This window comes from Leopardus geoffroyi, chromosome B1 (genome assembly GCF_018350155.1).
Source record: "Leopardus geoffroyi isolate Oge1 chromosome B1, O.geoffroyi_Oge1_pat1.0, whole genome shotgun sequence".
NCBI lineage: Eukaryota > Metazoa > Chordata > Mammalia > Carnivora > Felidae > Leopardus > Leopardus geoffroyi.
In genome coordinates, this window is record NC_059327.1 from 133,333,071 (window position 1) to 133,358,045 (window position 24,975).

Here is a 24,975-nt window from a genome sequence, read left to right on the forward strand (position 1 = left end):
AACTGGTATAAAAGAGAAAAAGTATAATATCTGGAGCCAAATACCACGGACTCAAATTTCAGATCGACATAAACATTTAGGCAAGTCACTTAACCCCAGTGACTCTTCATTTTCAGATCTATAAAACAGAGATGTTAATATCTACTTTTGAGGAGTTATGTGAGAAACAAATGGAAAAACTGATGACAGCACCTAGCAGAGGAGAGCAATACTTTTTAACAATGTGCTTTAGCCTTGTTGATGCTTCCTTTTTAACATCTTACATTCTCTTCCTTCCATTTCCACTGCCACTCACTCATTTAGACCAACTCATAGGTCAATATATGTGTTACTGAGGTAATAAAGAGCATCAACCTAACAGTACAGGTGAAAGCTAGACTCTGCCATCTGTGGGCTTTTCCATAGCCTTGGACCCTCTCAAAGTCTTCAGCTATTGCTGAAGCTGTTGTATAATGGCTGCATTAAGCTCAAAAAGTCTATTATTTCAAAACAATGCAACCCAATCACCACATACACTTCCATCTATTTGGCCCACCAGAGATAAAGATAAGCTAATGAAAGGCTAACTTCCAAGTGTCTAGCTTCCCTTTTCTGCTTCTTGTCCCCTTACTGGCATTTCTACTTCAAATGCTTCACACCTTCCTGATTTTAGCCAGCCTTACCAAAGTTGGAAACAAAACTGATACTGTCATTAATATTTTTTATTTCCATTCATTAAAAGTATATTAACTCTTCCCATTTCATTTAAACCATAAAGTTTCTAAAGTAATTTTATTTATTTAAGTTTATTTATTTATTTTGAAATAGCATGCATGCACAGGGGGAAGGGGCAGAGAGAGAGAGAGAGAGAGACAAAGAGAATCCCAAGCAGGATCTCTCACAAACCATGAGATCATGACCTGAGCCGAAATCGAGCTGGACACTTAACCAACTGAACCACCGAGGTGCCCCTCTAAAGGAATTTTAAATGGATACGTGGGTTAGTAGGTAGATACATAAGCATCTATACATAAGATAGGTAGAAGGCTGGGCGGAAGGAAGCAAGAAAGGAAGGAATGAGAAAATTGGAGTGAGCTGTGGGGTAAAGACCTCTTTTGTCAGGGAAATTGAAAGGCCAAGGAGAATAAGATGGGACAAATATTGGTGCCTCTTCCAGTAACTTGAAAATAAGGGAATTAAGCTGTTTTCTTAGGGTTAACCTATGAAATCATTACTGGATCTCAGATCAGAGAAAAGGTTTCCTGAAAGAAAGGAAGACCCTCAAAATACGAAAATTAAAAAATAAAAATATTGAGGGTATTTGCATTATTTAAAGCAAAGTGACAATTATTTGTGAAGACGGAGGTGGTCAGTGAAGAATTCCTAAAAATACAAAAATTAAAAGGATGACAGAGATGACAGAATATTCCAGACGTGCTGAAAAGATGATTCCTATGGAGATGGTCAAGTCCATCTAAACCTAAGATTCACCTGCCTTCCTTATTCTGATTCATGCTTACCAAGGGGCCTCCTGAATATGATGTGGCTTACCAGATAGATTTACCTCAGGAAGAGAATGCCTGTCCCCTATTCCGAAATCTTCAAGGGCTCCCCTTAACACTCCTAAACTTTGTTATTGTAATATTCTCCACAATAAAACTGCATAAAAATTACATGTTTGATTACCCACTATTCTACAAAATTTTCTGCTTTGACCACCTGATCCTTTCATTGTCCCTCAATACTCAAATGGAGGATTTTGAGGGGGAAGATGGCGGCATAGGAGGACACTAGGCTCACCTCGTCCTGCTGATCCCTTAGATTCCACCCACATCGGCCTAAATAACCCAGAAAACTGCCAGAAGACTAGCAGAATGGATTCTCTGGAGCCAAGCGTAGACAAGAGGCCCACGGAAGAGGGTAGGAAGGGTGAAGAGGCGGTGCGCACAACCTGGACTGGCGGGAGGGAGCCGGGGTGGCGGAGGGGCAGCCTGCATGGCAAGGTGGAATCCCCGAGTCTGGCTTGCAAAAGCGGACGGGCCGGACGGAGTGTGTTCTGACAGTCAGCGGGACTTAACATCTGGAATGTCATAAGTCAACAGCTCTGCTCGGACAGCAGGAGAACTAGAGGACTACAGGAGGGAAGGTTGTTGAGCCCCGCAGCACAGAGCTCAGCTTGCCAAGGAACAAAGGCGCTGAAAAGCACCATCTCCCTCTCTCATCCCCCAGCCAAAATCCCAAAGGGAACCAGTTCCCGTAACGGAACTTGCTTGCACCGCACAAACACCCAAGGCAGTGCTTCTGTGGATCCATCCCTCTGACGGGTCTGCCTCCCTCCCGGTGCCACAGGGCCCCTCCCAAAGCGGACCACCGAAGGCAAAGCGAGCTGAGTCTGCCCCTCCCGCCCCCATGCACCTTGCGGATCCACCCCGGCTAATACACCAGATCCCATCGAAGCAGCACCATAAGCCTGGCAGTGTGCGAGTAGCCCAGACAAGGACCACACCACTCCACAGTGAGCCTGCCCCTGGGAGAGGGGAAGATAAGGTACACACCACTCTGACTGTGGCCCCAGCGGTGGCCTGGGGGCAGACATCAGGTCTGACTGCGGCCGAGCCCACCAACACAAGTTACTCCAGACAGCACAGGGGAAGTGTGCTGCAGTTCCACGCCACCCCAGGGACTATCCAAAATGAAGAAACAGAAGAATTCTCCTCAAAACAAACTCCAATAAGTAGCAACAACTAACGAACTGATCAAAAATGATTTAACCAATATAATGGACCATGAATTTAGAATAATAGTCATAAACTTAATCGCTGGGCTTGAAAAAAGTATAGAGGACAGCAGAGAATATTGCCACAGATCAAGGGACTAAGGAACAGTCAGGAGGAGCTAAAAAATGCTATAAATGAGCTGCAAAATAAAATGGAGGCGACCACAGCGTGGACTGAAGAGGCAGAGGAGAGAACAGATGAATTAGAAGATAAACTTATGGAAAAAGAGGAAGCTGAGAAAAAGAGATAAAAAAATCCAGGAGTATGAGGGTAGAATTAGAGAAGAAGTGATGCTATGAAACGCAATAATATACGATATTTGGGATTCCAGAGGAGGAAGAGAGAAAGGTGCTGAAGGTGTACTTGAAGAAATCATAGCTGAGAACTTCCCTGATCTGGGGAAGGAAAAAGTCATTGAAATCCAAGAGGCACAGAGAACTCTCTTCAGACGTAACTTGAATTGATCTTCTGCACGACATATCATAGTCAAACTGGCAAAATACAAGGATAAAGAGAAAATTCTGAAAGCAGCTAGGGACAAACATGCTTTAACATATAAAGGGAGACAAATAAGACTAGTGACGGATCTATCTACTGAAACTTGGCAGGCCAGAAAGGAATGGCAGGAAATCTTCAATGTGATGAACAGAAAAAATATGCAGCCGAGAATCCTTTATCCAGCAAGTCTGTCATTCAGAATAGAAGGAGAGATAAAGGTTTTCCAAACAAACAAAAACTGAAGGAATTCATCACCACTAAACCAGCCCTACAAGAGATCCTAAGAGGGATCCTGTGAGACAAAGTACCAGAGACATCACTACAAGCATGAAACCTACAGACATCACAATGACAATAAACCCATATCTTTCTATAATAACACTGAATGTCAATGGACTAAATGCTCCAACCTAAAGACATAGGGTATCAGAATGGATTAAAAAAAAAACAAGACCCATCTATTTGCTGTCTACAAGAGACTCATTTTAGACCTGAAGACACCTTCAGATTGAAAGTGAGGGGATGGAGAACGATCTATCATGCTACTGAAGTCAAAAGAACGCTGGAGTAGCCATACTTATATCAGACAAACTAGACTTTATATTAAAGGCTGTAACAAAAGATGAAGAAGGCCATTATGTAATAATTACAGGGTCTATCCATCAGGAAGAGCTAACAATTATAAATGTCTATGCACCGAATATAGGAGCCCCCAAATATATAAAACAATTACTGATGAACATAAGCAACCTTATTGACAAGAATGTGGTAATTGCAGGGGACTTAATACTCCACTTACAACAATGGAGGACCCTGAATGATACATTGGATCAGATGGACTTGACAGATATACTTAGAACTCTGCATCCCAAAGCAACAGAATATACTTTCTTCTCGAGTGCACATGGAACATTCTCCAAGATAGATCACATACTGGGTCACAAAACAGCCCTTCATAAGTATACAAGAATTGAGATCATACCATGCATACTTTCGGACCACAATGCAATGAAGCTTGAAATCAACCACAGGAAAAAGTCTATAAAACCTCCAAAAGCATGGAGGTTAAAGAACACCCTACTAAAGAATGAATGGGTCAACCAGGCAATTAGAGAAGAAATTTAAAAATATATGGAAACAAATGAAAATGAAAATACAACAATCCAAACACTGGGATGCAGCAAAGGCAGTCCTGAGAGGAAAATACATTGCAATCCTATCTCAAGAAACAAGAAAAAACCCAAATACAAAATCTAACAGCACACCTAAAGGAAATAGAAGCAGAACACCAAAGACACCCCAAACCCAGCAGAAGAAGAGAAATAATAAAGATCAGAGCAGAAATAAACAATATAGAATCTAAAAATCTGTAGAGCAGATCAATGAAACCAAGAGTTGTTTTTTTGAAAAAAATAAACAAAATTGATGAACCTCTAGCCAGGCTTCTCAAAAAAGGAGATGACCCAAATAGATAAATCATGAATGAAAATGGAATTATGACAACCAATCCCTCAGAGATACAAGCAATTATCAGGGCATATTATGAAAAATCATATGCCAAGAAACTGGACAACCTGGAAGAAATGGACAAATTCCTAAGTACCCACACACTTCCAAAATTCCAACAGGATTAAATAGAAAGCTTGAACAGAACCACAACCACTGAAGAAATTTAATCAGTTATCAAAAATCTCCCAACAAGTAAGAGTCCTGGACCAGATGGCTTCCCAGAGGAATTCTACCAGACATTTAAAGCAGAGATAATACCTATCCTTCTCAAGCTATTCCAAAAAATAGAAAGGGAAGGAAAACTTCCAGACTCATCCTACGAAGCCAGCATTCATTTGATTCCTAAACCAGACAGAGACCCAGCAAAAAAAGAGAACTACAGGCCAATATCCCTGAAGAATACGGATGCAAAAATTCTCAGTAAGATACTAGCAATTCGAATTCAACAGCACATAAAAAGAATTATTCACCATGATCAAGTGGGATTCATTCCTGGGCTGCAGGGCTGGTTCAACATTCACAAATCAATGTGATACATCACATTAATAAAAGAAAATATAAGAACCATATGATCCTGTCAATCGATGCAGAAAAAGCATTTGACAAAATTCAGCATCCTTTCTTAATAAAAACCCTCGAGAAAGTCGTGATAGAAGGAACATACTTAACCATCATAAAAACCATTTATGAAAAGACCACAGCTAATATCCTCCTCCATGGGGAAAAACTGAGAGCTTTCCCCCCTGAGATCAGGAACACGACAGGGATGTCCACTCACCACTGTTGTTTAACATAGTGTTGGAAGTTCTACCATTAGCAATCAGACAATAAAAGGAAATCAAAAGCATCAAAATTGGCAAAGATGAAGTCAAGCTTTCACTTTTGCAGATGACATGACATTATACATGGAAAATCCGATAGACTCCACCTAAAGTGTGCTAGAACTGATACATGAATTCAGCAATGTCGCAGGATACAAAATCAATGTACAGAAATCAGTTGCATTCTTATACACTAACAATGAAGCAACAGAAAGACAAATAAAGAAACTGATCCCATTCACAATTGCACCAAGAAGCATAAAATACCTAGGAATAAACCTAACCAAAGATGTAAAAGATCTATATGCTGAAAACTATAGAAATCTCATGAAGGATATTGAAGAAGATATAAAGAGATGGAAAAACATTCTGTGCTCACGGATTAGAAGAATAAATATTGTTAAAATGTCAATACTACCCAATGCTATCTGCACATTCGATGCCATCCCAATCAAAACTGCACCAGCATTCTTCTCGAAGCTAGAACAAGCAATCCTAAAATTTGTATGGAACCACAAAAGGCCCTGAATAGCCAAAGTAATTTTGAAGAACAAGACCAAAGCAGGAGGCATCACAATCCCAGACCTTAGTCTCTACTACAAAGTGGTAATCATCAAGATAGCATGGTATTGGCACAAAAACAGACACATAGACCAATGGATTACAATAGAAACCCCAGAACTAGACCCACAAGAGTATGGCCAACTAATCTTTGACAAAGCAGGAAAGAATATCCAATGGAAAAAAGTCTCTTTAACAAATGGTTCTGGGAGAACTGGACAGCAACATGCAGAAGGATGAAACTAAACCACTTTCTTACACCATTCACAAAAACAAACTCAAAATGGATAAAGGACCTGAATGTGAGACAGGAAACCATCAAAACCCTCAAGGAGAAAGCAGGAAAAAAACCTCTCTGACCTCAGCCGCAGCAATTTCTTACTCGATACATCCTCAAAGGCAAGGGAATTTAAAAGCAAAAATGAACTATTGGGACCTCATCAAGATAAAAAGCTCCTGCACAGCAAAGGAAGCAATCAATAAAACTAAAAGGCAACCAATGGAATGGGAAAAGGTATTTGTAAATGACATATCGGACAAAGGGCTAGTATCCAAAATCTATAAAGAGCTCACCAAACTCCATACCCGAAAAATAATCCAGTGAAGAAATGGGCAGAAAACATGAATACGCACTTCTCTAAAGAAGACATCCAGATGGCCAATAGGCACATGAAAAGATGGTCAACGTCACTCCTCATCAGGGAAATACAAATCAAAACCACACTCAGATATCACCTCACACCAGTCAGAGTGGCCAAAATGAACAAATCAGGAGACTATACATGCTGGTGAGGATGTGGAGTAATGGGAACCCTCTTGCACTGTTGGTGGGAATGCAAACTGGTGCAGCCACTCTGGAAAACAGTGTGGAGGTTCCTCAAAAAGTTCAAAATAGACCTACCCTATGACCCAGCAGTAGCACTGCTAGGAATTTACCCAAAGGATACAGGAGTGCTGATGCATAGGGGCACTTGTACCCCAACGTTTATAGCAGCATTCTCAACAATAGCCAAATTATGGAAAGAGCCTAAATGTCCATCAACTGATGAATGGATAAAGAAATTGTGGTTTATATACACAATGGAATACTACATGGCAATGAGAAAGAATGAAATATGGCCTTTTGTAGCAACGTAGATGGAACTGGAGAGTGTTATGCCAAGTGAAATAAGTCATATAGAGAAAGATACCATATGTTTTCATTCTTATGTGGATCCTAAGAAACTTAACAGAAGTCCATGAGGGAGGGGAAGGAAAAAAAAAAGAGTTTAGAGAGGAAGAGAGCCAAAGCATAAGAGACTCTTAAAAACTGAGAACTAACTGAGGTTTGATGGGGGATGGGAGGGAGGGGAGGGTGGGGGATGGGTACTGAGGAAGGCATCTTTTGGGATGAGCACTGGGTGTTGAATGGAAACCAATTTGACAATAAATTTCATATTAAAAAAAAAAACAACTCAAATAGATATTACTATAAGCTTTTTTTCTTAGGCCTCCTGTTGTCCCCCTATCCAAGCTTCAAGTTCAGCTCAAGTCTGCCTCCTTCATGATGCCTTTCTTCGGTGTTCCAGTTTACTGTCATCACAACCCACATCTAATCTAATTTTTAAAGCAGACTGTCTCACCCATTGTACTTTGACACATTTTCTTATTTCATATTTTTCATCTTACGAATGAAGCCATAGCTCTTCTGTGATAGGGAGCTGAAACGTAGAATTCTTTTATTTTTTTTATATCCTCCAAAGCACCTACTCAGTTTTGAGAACAAACAGATGTTCAGTTAATTCACTATGTGAATTAACTTTGTTCAGATAACTACTCATATAAAACTACAACTTTACACTTGTATCACATCAGTATGATTTCACATCAAGACCCTTTAAAATATACATTTCAGGGGCGCCTAGGTGGCGCAGTCAGTTAAGCATCCGACTTCAGCCAGGTCACGATCTCGTGGTCCGGGAGTTCGAGCCCCGCGTCAGGCTCTGGGCTGATGGCTCAGAGCCTGGAGCCTGTTTCTGATTCTGTGTCTCCCTCTCTCTCTGCCCCTCCCCCATTCATGCTCTGTCTCTCTCTGTCCCAAAAATAAATAAACGTTGGAAAAAAAATAATAATAAAATAAAATAAAATATACATTTCAAGGGGCACCTGGGTGGCTAAGTCAGTTAAGCATCCGACTTCAGCTCAGTTCATGATCTCACAGTCTGTGAGTTCAAGCCCCAGAACGGGCGCTGTGCTAACAGCTCAGAGCCTGGAGCCTGCTTCAGATTCTGTGTCTCCCTCTCTCTCTGCCCCTCCCCTGCTCATGCTCTGTCTCTCTCTGTCTCAAAAATAAATAAAAACATTAAAAAAAATTTTTTTAATATACATTTCCAGTGTTTGCGCTTATGAGCATATACATACACATGTACATATATGTATACAAACGCATATATTTATACATGTGTACATATACATACATACATTTGTGTGTGTGTGTGTGTGTATAAACACATAGTTACAGTCCATATTTCTCCAATCACCTGACTCTTTGCTATTGAAATGGTTTTTTTCATTCTTACCTGGTTATGATGGGATCTGCAGCATGATTTGGGCCCCATCGCCCCAAAAGCCCCCGGCCAATCAGTCCTGTCCGTCCTGCAGGATTTCTGGGAAAAGAATATAGAAAATCAATTGAATATGTTCATCTTTTTAAACCCAACTTGACATGGCCCAAAAGAAGGCAGTAAGTGCAATAAGAGGGAAATAGTATCTCCTCCCAAATCCAGGAACGCTATCACATATCTGCCACTAAAATCACACATTTCCTTATGCTGTTATTTAACTTTTCTTTTGTGCACGTCTTAAGCTTTGGGCTTGATCCAGGAGGAAGATCTCATTTCTGAAGTTGTTCTATAAGAGAATTTGTTTCAGTTTTCACGTATACTCCTAAATTCAAACTAACACCTTACTGGACTCTTACAACAGGGCAGACGAATGGTCTGCACCTAATGATTCTCTAGCTCTACAACAATGATGATTTATCATTCAAGATACCCACATTTCTCTTCACTTCTCAACATCCCCTTTTCTTACTCTCATCTCATACAACCCTTCCCATTATTTTTGTTACTTTTTAAAGAAAATGTTTTCTCAGTGGGTTCTGGATGTTTATTACCAATAATATATATTTTGTAGCATATAATGAGGTAGTATTATTCAATATTTCAAGATTTCAAATATACCAAAATTCAAGTTTTAAAGAAAACAATTTTATAAAAATGCCAACTATTTAACCAATAGCACAACCCAATGTTAAAAAGTCTGTCAGGTGAACATAGCAACACTCAGGCCTGAGTAATTTTCTTCCAATGAATATTCCTTAAATGTTCAACTTTCATTATGTCCCAGTAAAATGCCCTAATCTACAATCTTACCTTTTTAAGATTATATCTTTTGTCCTCCCAATATTTGAAAGTAAATACACAAACAGCCAAAATTTTCCGTCAGCCATCTGTTTTTATTCTGGTCTTCCTTGTGACTGTTATTCAAGTTGAATGAATTTTTACACTGTACTAGACCCAAAAATATATCAGCAAGACTTTCAATTAAGACAAGGCACCTGCCCAGGTGACAATAATTTTACTTTTCAAATTCACAGGAGGAGGGGCAGGGTGGCCAGCAACTATGTTTTATTCCAAATAAGTATACATCCCTGAACACAAATGATCAAAGCCAATATTTAAAGAGTGAAAGTTCATTTTTATAGATGACCAAGCTTATAACTGGTAAATCAGAAACTATGGAAAAGACACATAGACTACCCTATAGTCTGAGAAGCAGAGAAAGTTGTTTGCAGTGAAAGAGAAATAAAGGCAACATAGAAAGAAAAGCAGAGACAGATTTTCAATTCTACCTAAAGTTAGCTGCATTTACACTTCGGACTGCTTGAGATGACCCCATAATCCTAAAGTTCACTTTTTACTAAGGCAAGCTAGAATTGTTTCCATTAGACTCTTGACTAAAACAACATGCTATCTTGCCTTTGCTGCCTATCCTTTTTCATGGATAAATATCTTTTAATATATTTTTTTTATCCAGAAAAGAACCTAAGGAATAAGTCAAATGCAAAGGTCTGACTTAAAAAGACAGAAAAGTGAAATTATGACCAAAGAAAGAGTTAGCAAAACTAAAGGACCAGGTTGTGGTGAGAGAAGCCAGATCATTGCCTTGTCCTTGAGGAAGGAAGAATACAAGTTGCAACATTTTTGCAAGATAAAAACCATGATTACAGAATCTGATCCTTCTTTGTTTTATTTGGGGCATGCTAATTTTTACATTTTTTCCTAACTTTTATGTCTTAAGGAAAATGGAAATTGTTGGAGTTGTGTATAAAAATCATTTTTAAAAGTACAGAAAGAATCTTGATGTTAAATTACTGGGTTATTTTTATTTTTACTCTTACATGTTTGGGTAAATTCTTCGTTTAAGGCACTAATTTAATAAATTTAATAAAGAACTAATAAACATACAATTCTCAATCCTTCCTCTGTTAATTTATTCAACTAATTATTTCTACCTTCAAAGCGGAGTTACAAAAAAATGCACTCAAATACTGCCTCTGCCACTTACTGTATGCAAATTGCTTACATTCTCTCTCCTTATCTGTAAATGGAACTAAAAATATCCACCCACAGGGTTATTGTAATGATTTAATCAGATCACATATATAAATTCTTTTGTACAGGGGCGCCTGGGTGGCGCAGTCGGTTAAGCGTCCGACTTCAGCCAGGTCACGATCTCGCGGTCCGTGAGTTCGAGCCCCGCGTCAGGCTCTGGGCTGATGGCTTGGAGCCTGGAGCCTGTTTCCAATTCTGTGTCTCCCTCTCTCTCTGCCCCTCCCCCGTTCATGCTCTGTCTCTCTCTGTCCCCAAAATAAATAAAAAACGTTGAAAAAAAAAAATTTAAAAAAAAATAAAATAAAATAAATTCTTTTGTACATTGTCTGGCACACACAAACACTCAATAAATGTTAATTACATTTTCTATCTTTCGAAGACCTATTTATTGTAAGATATCCATCCCCAGTACCTACCTGGGTCTTCCATTTTCAATCTCATATAGACCGTTCTGGCTCTTTCTCTCAACATGCCCATCCTTTTCATTAAACTTGGGAAAGAAGTTACTTTCACTGTAATAAGAATACCAAAGCAAAATAAGAAATAATGGCCCAATACTACCAACAGCTTACTAACGCCAGTCAGCCTGTTATTTATAATAAAGTATCCCTGAAACTAAAATTTTTAAGAGTTAGTTTTCATTTACAAATCCATTTAGTCCTTCAAAACAGTTTCTGGAAAAAAAAGAAAAAAGTTAACAAAACACCTTACAATACAAGGATGTGTATTATAATCCCTCTGGGAAGGACTAGGCAAAGAAACCACAGTTCCTCCCACACGGTACAAAAAAAGTCTACATCATTTATCAGCATGGAAGAATTGTCTGTGGGCACAATATTGCAATGAATGGTTCCTATGTGGTTCCAGAAATAATATTCTCTGTGATATCTTGATGTTTTTACGGTCTCAAAGTAATTTTAATTTCCTCAAATGTACACTGGTTAATATTTTCATCAAATAAATCCACAAAACCGTGAATTTACCCCAAAACTTCATAATAACTATGATCTAGATTAAAATCAATGTTATATGTTAGAAACGTTCTGAATTTTAATCTGGATGGTAGTTACAGCTATAGAAATAGAAAGTTGTTCTGAGCTATAGCTGCACACTTAAGTGTGCATTTTATTTCATTTGTCATACCTCAATAAAAATATTTTTGGGGCACCTGGGTGGCTCAGTTGGTTAAGCATCCAACTCTTGATCTCAGCTCAAGTCATGATCTCACAGTTCCTGAGTTCAAGCCCCATGTCGGACTCTGTGCTGACAGTGCAGAGCCTGCTTAGTATCCTCTCTCTCCCTCTCTCTCTCTGCCCCTCCCCTGCTCATACTCTCTCTCAAAATAAACTTTAAAAAATATTTATTTTCAAAGTAGACATAAATATACTACTTTCCTCACCATTACAAAATCACTGATATAACTGTGTTGATAGTGAATAAAGAGTTGTATAGCACTACATAATTCATAGGTGATTCTGACAGAAGTTTCACTTTTTTCCTTGCTTTAATATCAGTTAAGAGAACATAGAAATATTTCTGCTCTATTTTGGAAATAATTTCCAATTTGAATGATCCAAAAACTCTCTCAAAACTTCTAACCAATCTTCCATCTAACACACAAATAAAAAATAATTAAATGGTAAAAATCATGAAATTATACAGCCAGGGTTACAATGCTCTTGGGACTCTAGAAATTCACCAGAGGGAAAAAAAAAACATGAACATAATCATAATTGAAATATTAATATTGGTAGTAAAGTTTGATTTTAGATGGTGATATAAATTCAACTCTTAAAAATTAAACTGAATGAAAAATAAGAAAATGTATGCAATCTTCCTCTATTTACACTATATAGCACCCCTACCAACATCAATTTTGTGTATAATGTATATGTATAATGTATGTGCAAATATGTAAATACTTAAAATGGGGAAAATGCAACTTATTAAAGCTACAAATTTCTCTACAGATTAGCTTCATGATTAATTAAAATCCAAGTAGTATCACAAAATGACAAACACATCTTTGAACAAAATAGGGAAACTGTATGTCAAAATCTAGTCACAGCAATAAGTCCATAGTAAAGTTTAACCTAGAACTAATACTGGATCTATCCAACTTGCAACAGTTTTTACTTACTTGACTAAATTATGCCTCGAGGCATTTATAATAAATTTTCCCATGGAATCAAATTTGTAAAGCTGTTCTAAAATTAGGGTAGCAGCTTAGCAGAGTGATTAAGAGCATGAATTCTGGAGCCAGACTGAGTTCAAGTCCACACTATACCATCTACTAGCAGCTCTGTGACAATATGTAAAGGACAAACTTAGTGTGCTTCCATTTTTTGTGTGTGTTTTGTTTTTCTATAAAGCACAAATAACCCTATCTTCCAGAATAGTTGTAAGAATAAAATAATGTTTATAAAACGTTTAGTACAGTACCTAGTTCATACTCAGTACATTTAAACACTCTACGTATTCATTAAAAGGAACATAAATAGAAAATGTGAATCAATGTACTTCTATGAATTCAGTCAAAGGATTTTTGCTTGAGTTTTTTTCTTCTTTATCCCTTTTCTATTTTATCACATTACTCCAATTTTATCATCATGCTGTTCTTGGTAATCTGAAAAATTCCTGAAAAATATTTTCACTACTTCAAATACAAGTCTAGCTATGGTGGAAAATAACAATAAGAGATGTTCTACTGATAACCTAAACAGAACAAATGAAAACAGATACCACTACTTGTCACCTCATAAAACAAAAATCTCCATAGTAAAATAGATTTACCTTTTTGGAAGGATCATAAAACTCCCAAAAGAAGAAGCAAACATGGACTGTCTAGCTTTAGCAAGAATCCCAGCCAAATGTTGGAAACTGCTTTATAACAAAGTCAAGCACTAGATGAAAATGATTTTTCAGCTATCAAAATGGTAATTTACAAATACAATCATTCTCGGGGCGCCTGGGTGGCTCAGTCGGTTAAGCGTCCGACTTCAGCTCAGGTCACGATCTCGCGGTCCGTGAGTTTGAGCCCCGCGTCAGGCTCTGGGCTGATGGCTCAGAGCCTGGAGCCTGCTTCCGATTCTGTGTCTCCCTCTCTCTCTGCCCCTCCCCCGTTCATGCTCTGTCTCTCTCTGTCTCAAAAATAAATAAACGTTAAAAAAAAAATTAAAAAAAAAAACAAAACAAATACAATCATTCTCTTCTCCGTCTTACACCCAGCTACCAGCTAACACTGACTAGTTTGCTCACCTGATCTGAGGATCGGCCCACCTGGGTCCTGCCAAGACAGAGACAGCAGTGTATTCCACAGGATTATAGTCTTGCCACTCAACAAACCATCCTACTTTCTCATTTGGAACCTGGCTGCGTTGGACTTTTGAACCAGGATACGGAGATGTTCGAGCCTTGTTGTGCGAATTCTCTTTGGCACCATTAGAACTAGACATGATGTTGGAGTTAAGATGAAACCCACAGGATAAAAATGAGTTTCTGGAAAGAAAAAAAAAAAACAATCAAAAAACAAAGAAAAGAAAAGAAAAATGTTTTACATACATACCAAAATAGAAAAAATAAAGAACCTATGGGGCACCTGGGTGGCTCAGTCAGTTAAGCATCCAACTTTGGTTCAGGTCACAATCTCATGGTTCACGGGTCCACACCCATGTTGGATTTTGTGCGTACAGCTCAGAGCCTGGATCCTGCTTCTTATTCTGTGTCTCCCTTGCTCTCTGCCCCTCCCCCACTCATGCTCTGTCTCTCTCAAAAATAAACATTAAAACATTTTTTTTAATTAAAATTAAAAAATAAAGAACCTAATTCAAAGACCCCAAAACACACTTTTGAACTTCAAAGTATAGAAGCCCAACATCTGAGAAAATTATTTTCAAATATGAAAATTTTTTTAATATTGCTAGATCTTAGTTGAATCTACTCACTGAATTTCTTTTAGCTGAGAAAAAGGAACAGGTTTACTTTTGTTAGCACAAAAGTTGGAGAAGTTTGTTGTGAAAATTACATAAAAACAAATGTAAAAGAAAACTGTAAGTCGATGTGAGGGAATACATTTTTTTTAAATGGTCTACAGTCTAACACACGTGTAAAATGTATGGCAAAGATGGCACAAAGGACAAGATAATGAAAATATAGGTTGCCAGGTTCTTACATTGTACATGAAGTAATGTAATATTACTTGAAGTCAGACTATAATAAATATACAAATTGTAAACTTCAGAATAAAATTTAAAGTAACATTAGGAGGCACAGAACTGAGGGGCGCCAGGGTGGCTCAGTGGGTTAACCCTCTGACTTCAGCTGAGGTCGTGATCTCATGGTTCATGGGTTCAAGCCCCAAGTCCAGCTCTGGGCTGACAGTGCAGAGCCTGAAGCCTGCTTCAGATTCTGTGTCTCCCTCTCTCTCTGCCCCTCCCCTCCTTGTGCTTGCTCTCTTTCTCAAAAATAAATAAACATTAAAAGAAAAAAAGGCACAGAGCTGAAATAAGTAGAAAATATATACAAAAACAAACTGAACCTCTACCTCACAGCATACACAAAAATGTTTCATGTCTTCTCCTGCCTAAAAACTTAAATGGCTTCTCATTATTCTTAAAATAAAGGCTAAATTCCCTAATGACCTAAGTGATGACATGTAAAGTGGAAAAAGGATTCTGAGAACATGGTGAACTGATGACAGCTCCCTTCCCCTGCTCTCACTATACTTTGAGACAAATGGTTAAGACAAACAAAATGTGATAGGATGGTGAAATAAGTCAACATCCTGTGCCTCCTGACACCATACACTGAGAAGTACACAGTGATCATTTCTGAGGTACTCCTCACAAGAATATATGACCAGAATCTAATCATGAAATATAGAACAGATCCAGGTCAAGGGACAACTTGCAGAGTAAATGTCTGTACTCTTTCAACTGGTAACATCATGAAAGACAGAGGAACTCTTCCAGATAGATGCAGACTAAAAAGACATGAAAAAGAAAAACTAAATGCAATCAGTGATCTTGGATTGGTTCTTGAACCAAAAAAGAAAAAAAAAAAATTGTAGGCAAGTGGTGAAACTTGAAAGGGTTATATGAATAATTTTAAAAGGTGATACCAAACCTTATTTATTTCCAACAAAGAAAAGCTTGAAAGACAATGGCTTCATTGGTGAATTCTATGAACCATTTAAAGAATTAAAACTCAAACTCTTCCAAAAAAGTGAAGAGGAAGGAATACTTCCCAAGTTTTTTCTATGAGGCCAGCATTATTACTGTGACACCAAAGCTAGACCAAGAGACTATCAGAAAACTACAGACCAATATCCTTGATGCATATCAATGCAAAAATCTTCCACAAAATAGTAGCAAAGAGAATTCAATAGCACATTCAAAGGATTATACACTATGACTAAGTGGGATTTATTCCTGGAATACAAGCATCTTTAAACATACAAAAACCAATCAATGTAATACACATTAACAGAATGAAGGAAAAAAACACATGATCATCCCAAGTAATGCAGAAAGTCTGTCCTAATTCAACACCCTTTCACAAAAACATTTAACAAACTAGAAGAAAACTACTTCAACATAATAAAGGCCATATATGAAAAGCCCACAACTTTTTGGAGTGATGGTGAAAGACTGAAAGCTTTTTCTCTAAGATCAGGAACAAGGGACCCCAAATAGCCAAAACAATCCTGAAAAAGAAAAAGATGGAGGTGTCATACTTCCTAATTTCAAAACTTACTGCAAAGCTACAGTAATGATAACAGTATCATACAGGCATAAAGACAGACATAGAGACCAGTGGGATAGAACAGAGAACTCACACATAAAACCTCACACATATGGTCAAATGATATCCAACAAGGGCACCAAGACTATTCAACGGGAAAGGACAGTCTTTTCAACAAATGGTGCTGGGAAAATGAGACACGCACCTGCAAATGAAGATTGTCCCTTACTTTATAGCACATGCAAACACTAATTCAAAATGTTCAAAGACCCAAACATAAAACCTAAAACTATAAAACTCTTAGAAGAAAACATACAGGGAAACTTTCATGACATTAAAATTGGCAATAATTTCTTGGATATAACCAAAAGCACAGGTAACAAAGAAAAAGATAAATTGGACTACATCAAAATTAAGAACTGCTGTGCACTAATGACTCAATCAACAGAGGGGAAAGGCAAACTATAGACTGTAATGTAGATGACATTCAAAGGATTAATATCTATAATATACAGCATTGTTACAAATTGCAAGAAAAGGCTAAACTGGAATAGAAAATTGGGCAAATTACAGGACTAAACAGTTACAGAAAAGCAGATCCAAGAGCCAAGAAACATTAAAAGATTATTTTTTAAAAAGATGGTTTATAATTACTAGCAATGAAAAAATGAAAATTAAAGTAACATTAAATTCTTTTTACCAACTAGACTGACAAACCTTCAAAAAGGTTAACACCACCTCCCAAATATTGCTGGTAGAGATGTGAACTGTTACTGACTTTCTCAGAAGCAATCTGGCAACAATTAATATATTTATATTTTTCAACCCAGTAATTTCATTCCTGGTAATCTATCCCACAAACAACAACAACAACGAAACAGTTATATATATATATATATATATATATATATATATATATATATATATATATATATATATATAAAAGATGCTTATTTCAGCAGTGTTCAATGGGAAGTAAAAGAAATGCATAATAATATGGGGATGGTTTAGGAGAGCCACACCATGGATTAAACATTAAGTAGCTATTAAAAATAATGACATAAAGTAATTTGTCAGTATTTTCACAAGGTATTGTTGAAAAGGAAAAGACGGAGAATAGTATGTATAATATGATCCCATTTTTAAAAAGCAGTAACAGGGGCGCCTGGGTGGCGCAGTCAGTTGAGCGTCCGACTTCAGCCAGGTCACGATCTCACGGTCCGGGAGTTCGAGCCCCGCGTCAGGCTCTGGGCTGATGGCTCAGAGCCTGGAGCCTGTTTCCGATTCTGTGTCTCCCTCTCTTTCTGCCCCTCCCCCGTTCATGCTCTGTCTCTCTCTGTCCCAAAAATAAATAAACATTGAAAAAAAAAAATTAAAAAAAAAAAAAAAAGCAGTAACAAAAAATAAGTACATATTTAATTAAGAGTATTCGTTGAAAAAAAAAATTTAAAAAAAAAAAAAAAAGAAAGAAAAAAGGGGCGCCTGGGTGGCGCAGTCGGTTAAGCGTCCGACTTCAGCCAGGTCACGATCTCGCGGTACGTGAGTTCGAGCCCCGCGTCAGGCTCTGGGCTGATGGCTCAGAGCCTGGAGCCTGTTTCCGATTCTGTGTCTCCCTCTCTCTCTGCCCCTCCCCCGTTCATGCTCTGTCTCTCTCTGTCCCCAAAATAAATAAACATTGAAAAAAAAAATTAAAAAATATAAAATAAAATAAAATAAAAAAGAGTATGTACATAATGTTATTAGTTTTCTATTGCTGCATAACAGACTCCCACAAACTCAGCAGCTGAAAACAATGCAAAATTATTATCTTACAGTTCTACAGGTTATAAGTCAGACACAGGTCTCACAATGATGTGGGAAACAAAGGCAGAAAGAAATGGCAGATAAAATTAAATTTCCTGATAATCTGCAGCCTATCAATAACTACTTCAGGCAGGCAGAGTATAACATTTCTCCAGGAACTCCCTACATCTTAATGTTAAGGCTTTGCTAGAGGGAAAAATAACCTCAGCAGGACAATCTAGGCCTCCAGTATCCTTTGAGTCTTTTTGAGCATTTGAAAATCCCTTTGGGAACTTCCCTTGACTTTACCTCCCCCAATTCCCAAGTATATAATCAGTCTCTCCTCACAATGCTGGGGCAGCTTTTCCCACCCATAGATCCTGTCCCTGTGCTTTAATAAAATCACCTTTTTGCACCGAAGAAGTCTCAAGAATTCTTTCTTGGCCATACGCTCAGAACCCCAACACTTAAAACGGCATCATTTTGGCACCCAATGTTAAATCAACAAGTTGTCAAGGCTGGATTCCTTTCTGGAGGCTCTAGAGAAAAATCCGTTTGCTTGCCCTTCCCAGCTTCCAGAAACCACCCCTATTCTGTGGCTCACAGTTCCCTCCCTCCTCCTTCAAAACACTCAACAAATCTTTCTTTGATCCTTTTTCAGTATAGTCCTCCCTGACCACAGCTGGAAACATTTTTCCATTTTTTTTTAACTCATGATCAGATTGTGCCCACATGGAAAAGCCAAGATACCCTTTCCATCTCAAAGTCCTTAACTTTAATCATATGTGTCAAGTCTTCTCTGCTATATAAGGCAAAGTATTCACAGGTCTCAGGGGTTACGATGTGGACATCTTTAGGAGCCATTATTTTGCCTACTGCAAATGTCTATACTATTTGTTTCACGAGCATGGGAATAATATAAAAGGATCCATATCATCAAGTTCTTAATATGGGTTAGAGAATGTGGTGTGAATGTGGGTAGAAGAAGGAAAGACAAGTAAAGGGGAGGGAGGAAGAAGGGAAGGAGGGAAAAGGTGGAGGGAAGAAAACAGGGGGGTGGCTCTCCCCTTCACCCTTTTTCTGAAAGGGAAGAGGTTTGGAAGAAGGGATAAGAAAGTGTTAAAAAGAAAACTACTGGCCCAAAATGGTGTCACTTAGGCCAAGTCCTCAAACTGAGTCTTAATACCTAATCTAATCGCAGCTTCAACCTCCACCAAAAATGTAGTCTTTACCAGTCTAATCAGCTAATGAGGTAATCTGACACCTGGGCCCTCTCTGTCTCCCAAAGGTAGACGAGGTAATCCTCAAAGTAACACCCCCTCCTCTACCCCCTAAGGAAAAGCAACCTAGGCTGGAACAATCCTTTTCTTGTGCTAATAACCTTCTTGCCTCCACTTCCTTTCTATAAAAACCTTCCATTTTAACACCTCCCCACTCCCCTCTACTTGCTAGACCCCATGCTGCGCAATTCACAAATCATTAAGTCTATTAGATCTCTCAATTTACTTGGCTGAATTCTGCTTTTTAATAACAGGAAAAAGAGAGGAGAAAAGGAAGTGAGCAAAAGAAAGAAAGAAAAAGAAAACTACCCAAACATACCAGTAAAAGGAAGTACGAGTGATCACATTTATGCATTTAGGTCAATTTATGTATTTATATTTGCATAGAAAAAAATTATTTAAAAAATTAAATTCTTTTTTTAAAATTTTTTAACATTTATTCATTTTTTCACAGAGAGAGAGTGGGGGAGGGGAAGAGACAGAGGGAGACACAGAATCCGAAGCAAGCTGCAGGCTCTAAACTGACAGCACAGAGCCTGATGCGGGGCTTGAACTCACAAACTGTGAGATCATGACCCGAGCCGAAGTCGAATACTTAACCGACTGAGCCACCCAGGTGCCCCCCCAAAAATTAAATTCTTAACTTGACCTACAAGGACTGCCTATCACCCTCCACCTCGCTCCTTTGTGCTTTTGCCAAATGACCTGTCAGTGCCTAAAAACGCCCACATTCCCTCTCCATACATGGCCTGACTGAAAGGGCGGGCCTACGCTGGCCGACTCCATCTTGTTCTGTGTCCTTCACCGTGACCACAGCTTCTCCCCTTGAGTAACTCCCCCTCACCTGCCTAACAGGACTCGGACCCTTCCCCAGGACCCTTCCCCAGCCATCAGCTGAGGTCATAGCCATTACCTCACCAACTGCCCCCAGGCCCCAATAAAACCTTTGTCCTTTTGAAACTCGCTCTCTCTCCCTGGTATCTCACCGCGTCGGTGCAGGTAGGGGATTGAGCTCGAGCTAGCTCGAATAAAGGCTCTTTGCTTTTGCATCGGACTCAGCTCCCTGGTGGTCTTTGGGGATCATGAATTCTGGGCATAACACTGACCAGCAACAGCTTCCTCCTCTACCTTACTAACCTACATTCTTCCTTCAGTGAACTTCTAAGTTCACTTCCTCAAACAAGTCTTCCTCGTTAACTACTAGGAGAAATAAGTTCTCCCTGCTACATGCTATCAGAGCTCTATTTTCTTTTTCTTCATTGAATTACGATTGTGATTTTACACTTGTTAGGGTGCCACATGACTATAAACAAATGGAGAACAAGGAGCACACCTGTTTTAGCTAAACATTATATCCCTTGTTTGGCATAATGCCCCGCCAACCATAGATGCAAGAAGTCCTTCCTCACATGAAAGTAACAGAGGAAGGCCACTTAAGTAGAGACCAAACCAATTTTCACTGTAGTGAAAAAGAGTTTGAATATGTAGCTTCACCTTTCAAAATGAAATTTTAAATTATGAAAATAAATGTCAACATTATAGTTCAATAAGTTATAACCAAATCTATACACTAAGCCTTAGAACAAAAAAATCAAAAAAAAAAATTAAGAAACTTATGTAACTGCATAATATACCAACCTTTGCTTTTACCTTCACAGTCAAATCATAAGCGATAATTTTGGCAAAAATATTAAAAGCCTTCATCAAAATTTCCCCAAGACCTCCTTTAATCAATCTTTTGATACACCATTCTTGTTTGAAACACTATCCTTTCACTGACTTTGTCAACTTTTTTTAAGTTTATTTGTTGAGAGAGAGAGAGAGAGAGAAGACGGAACAGAGAGAGAATCTCAAGCAGGCTCCGCACAGACAGCACAGAGCCCAATGTGGGGCTCAAATTCATAAACCGTGATATCATGACCTAAGCCGAAACCAAGAGTCAGACGTTTAAAGGACTGAGTCACCGAGGCGCCCAGACTCTGTCAACCTTTTTTAACAAGAGCGGTATGTGTTTTATTTTCCATTTACCTGTCTCTGTGTAAATTGAAGAAGTAGCCAAGGGGGTCCTACTTGCCCTTTTTTAATTTTTTTTTTTTTCAACGTTTATTTTTGGGACAGAGAGAGACAGAGCATGAACGGGGGAGGGGCAGAGAGAGAGGGAGACACAGAATCGGAAACAGGCTCCAGGCTCTGAGCCATCAGCCCAGAGCCTGATGCGGGGCTCGAACTCACGGACCGCGAGATCGTGACCTGGCTGAAGTCGGACGCTTAACCGACTGCGCCACCCAGGCGCCCCTACTTGCCCTTTTTTAAATAGACTTTTTTAGAATAGTTTTAGGTTCACAGCAAAATTGAGCCCAAAGTACACCTAAATATCCTCAGCCCCAACCCCTATACCTACCCCCCACCCACACACAGCCTCCCCCACTACCAACATGCCCCACTGAAGAGTAGATTTGTTTCCATCAATTCACCTACAATGACACATTATCACCCAAAGTCCACAGTTTACACTAGGTTTCATTCTCTCAGTACATTTACTAGTTTGAACAATGTATAATGACATGAATCCACCATTATAGTGTAATAGTTTCACTGTGCTAAAAATCCTGAGCTCTGCCAGTTCACCCCTACCTGTCCAACCCCTGGCAGCCAAGGATATTTTTACTGTCTCCAGTGGTTTGCCTTTTCCAAGACCTTATGTAGTTGTAATCACACAGTATGTAGCCCTTTCACATTGGTTTCTTCCACTTAGCAATGTACATCTAAGGTTTCTCCACATCTTTTCATGGCTTAAGAGCTCATTTCTTTTCAGAGCTGAGTAATATCCTATTGTCTGTGTACACCAGTTTATTTATCCACACACCTACTGAAAAACATCTTGGTTGTTTCCAAGTTTCAGCAATTATGAAGCAGCTGTAAACGTTAAGTATGCAAGTTTTTGTGTGGATCTAAATTTGTCAACACATTTGAATAAATCCAAAGAGGGCAACTGCTGGATCATATGCTAATAGTATTTTTTAGTTTTTTTAAGAAACTATCAAGCTTTTCTTCTTCCTAAACGGTTCCTTTCATATTGTTGTCTACAGCTTTATATGTAATTCAACTGTTCCGTTTATCCCACTTAAAAACTTTGAAACAATTGCTATTTCATCTTATGCTCACCTTGCATCTGTGAAGTACTGTCAAACAGCCAACAATCAGGGAAAACTTAAACAGTAAAAGTCTATTCATGAGTGTGAGGTGGGAGAATATTTGACATGTGACTAATTTTATTAAAAGTGGTAGAATCATGGGGCCCCTGGGTGGCTCAGTTGGTTAGGCATCCGACTTCAGCTCAGGTCCTGATCTCACAGTCCGTGAGTTTAAGCCCCGCGTTGGGCTCTGTGCTGACAGCTCAGAGCCTGGAGCCTGCTTTGGATTCTGTGTTTCGGATTCTGTGTCTCCCTCTCTCTCTGCCCCTCCCCTACTCATGCTCTGTCTCTTTCTGTCTCAAAAATAAATAAAACATTTAAAAAGAAAATTAAAAAAACAAAAGTGGTAGAATCATTATTTTCAGATTATGATGACCTGTACATGCCTAAATTGCCACAGCGTTGGAAATCCAAACAATGAACTCTCAAAATAAGATCTTCCTCACCCACCCTAAACTCATACTCAATAATATTAAGGGAACAGATACGGAACACATGTATTTACCAAAAGTGGCAAACAGATTTCAGGTATGTGTGTTTTAAAAAGCAAAATTTTATATGGGGTGCTTGGGTGGCACAGTTGAGCTTCAGACTCTTGACTTTGGCTCAGGTCATGATCTCAGGGATCTATGCTGAGGGTAGCCTGCTTAGGATTCTCTCTCCCTCTCTCTCTGCTCCTCCCCTGTGCACACACATGCTCTTTCTCTCTCTCAGTCCCAAAATAAATAAACTTAAAAAAAAAAGCAAAATTTTACATATGGAGCCCTAGTATCTAATGAATTGTTATAAAATTAGTTACTTTTCATGGTTCAGGGATAAAGTAAGAGTACTGATGAGATGCTGAACAGGAAACACTGATTTTGTTCCAGTCTATGCCAACCAAGTACCAAATTTCGTTCCCAAGTATGAGACTCTCTGTTCAGCAAGCACAAATCTGCTACCCACTCTGACAAGAGAAACTTACATGCCTAATTGTTTACTTTTCCAAAACAAATTTAATTTTAAAAACTTGTAAAAAACAGTAAAAATTCAGACTCTATCTTACCACATTGAGAAGTGCTAAGCTGCTACTATATCCACAGTTTAAACATGATACACCAAAAGGAAACAGAACAAGAAAAAATGTAATATATACATATACAGCCTAGGTTCTTTTATTATACAAATGAATTGGTGCAAGAAATACACCTGACCAAGCACGTGAGAATTCAGTAGCTTATAAAGTTCATTTCACAAAGCAAAAAAAAGTTCCCAAAATGGTCAAACTTGAAGAAATACAACATCGATATGGTGCTTTGAAATAAAGCAAATTTACAATACTAATAGCCATGATAGTAACTAAATGTATATAGTGCATGCTATGTGCAAGGTACTGTTCTTGTGCTATAATATATACTCATTTGTCCTCACAACTCTAAGGTTAGATACTATTATCCTTATTCTAGAAATAAGACCCCTAAGGCCCAGAAAGACTACATAAATTTACCAAGCTCACACAACTGATAGCAGAATCAGGATCCAATACCAAACAAGTTGGTTTCGAATTCCAGGCTCCTAAGATTAGGCTACAGTATGCTGACTTCATTTTTAGCTTACACATTTGTAAGTCTTCACAGGAATAAAATACACACTGTTCTCCACATGTCACTGATAGCTGCTGTTGGAAAATTTGAAAGCACTCCCTACATCTTTATGTTCTATCACTTTTTTCTAGAAAATAGACATTTGTAACCGTTGAGGCAAATCACAAAAATCAACTGCAAAATTCTGACTTTCTGGATTTGCCCAAATTAAGAGTGGTAAAATTCTCAATGATAAATGTCTTACATCTCTTCCAGAATGCCTTGCAATATAAGATACCAACACTGAACACGTACTTGTTGGCTTCACTTTTGGCTTTTTCTTGAAAGTCAGTAATTAGTCACTAGTTTTAGATATAGCCCAGTTCACCTAGGGTTCCCAGCATTATAAAAATGCAAAATAATTGCCAAGCAATTTTACATTGTTCTAGCAGCATCTATCAAAAACAGTATTCATCACTTCCAAAGAATATAGTTTGGGGGCACTTGGATGGCTTGGTGAGTGGAGTGTCTGACTCTTGATTTCAGCTCAGGTCATGCTCTCACAGTTCATGGGATTGAGCCCCACATGGGGCTTGATGATGATAGAATGGAGCA

The 24,975-nt window shown here is 38.5% G+C and overlaps 1 protein-coding gene across 11 annotated transcripts in view; it reads right to left on the reverse strand.

Annotated features, from left to right (window-relative positions):
• NUDT9 (nudix hydrolase 9) overlaps nt 1-24,975 on the reverse strand; it is a 103,263-nt gene that overhangs the window by 75,681 nt on the left and 2,607 nt on the right. For 10 of the 11 annotated variants that reach the window (XR_006711312.1, XR_006711304.1, XR_006711307.1 and 7 more), the window contains exons 2-4: nt 14,059-14,298; nt 11,217-11,312; nt 8,704-8,790 (exon numbers count right to left, since the gene is read on the reverse strand). Coding sequence is in view for 6 of the 11 variants with exons in the window: in XM_045473376.1 (XP_045329332.1) it covers nt 8,704-8,790; nt 11,217-11,312; nt 14,059-14,298 (423 nt within the window). In the remaining 5 variants the exon portion in view is untranslated. Of the gene's footprint in view, nt 1-8,703; nt 8,791-11,216; nt 11,313-14,058; nt 14,299-15,924; nt 15,952-24,975 lie in introns of those variants that run through there. The other variant, XM_045473366.1, reaches the window with a different exon arrangement.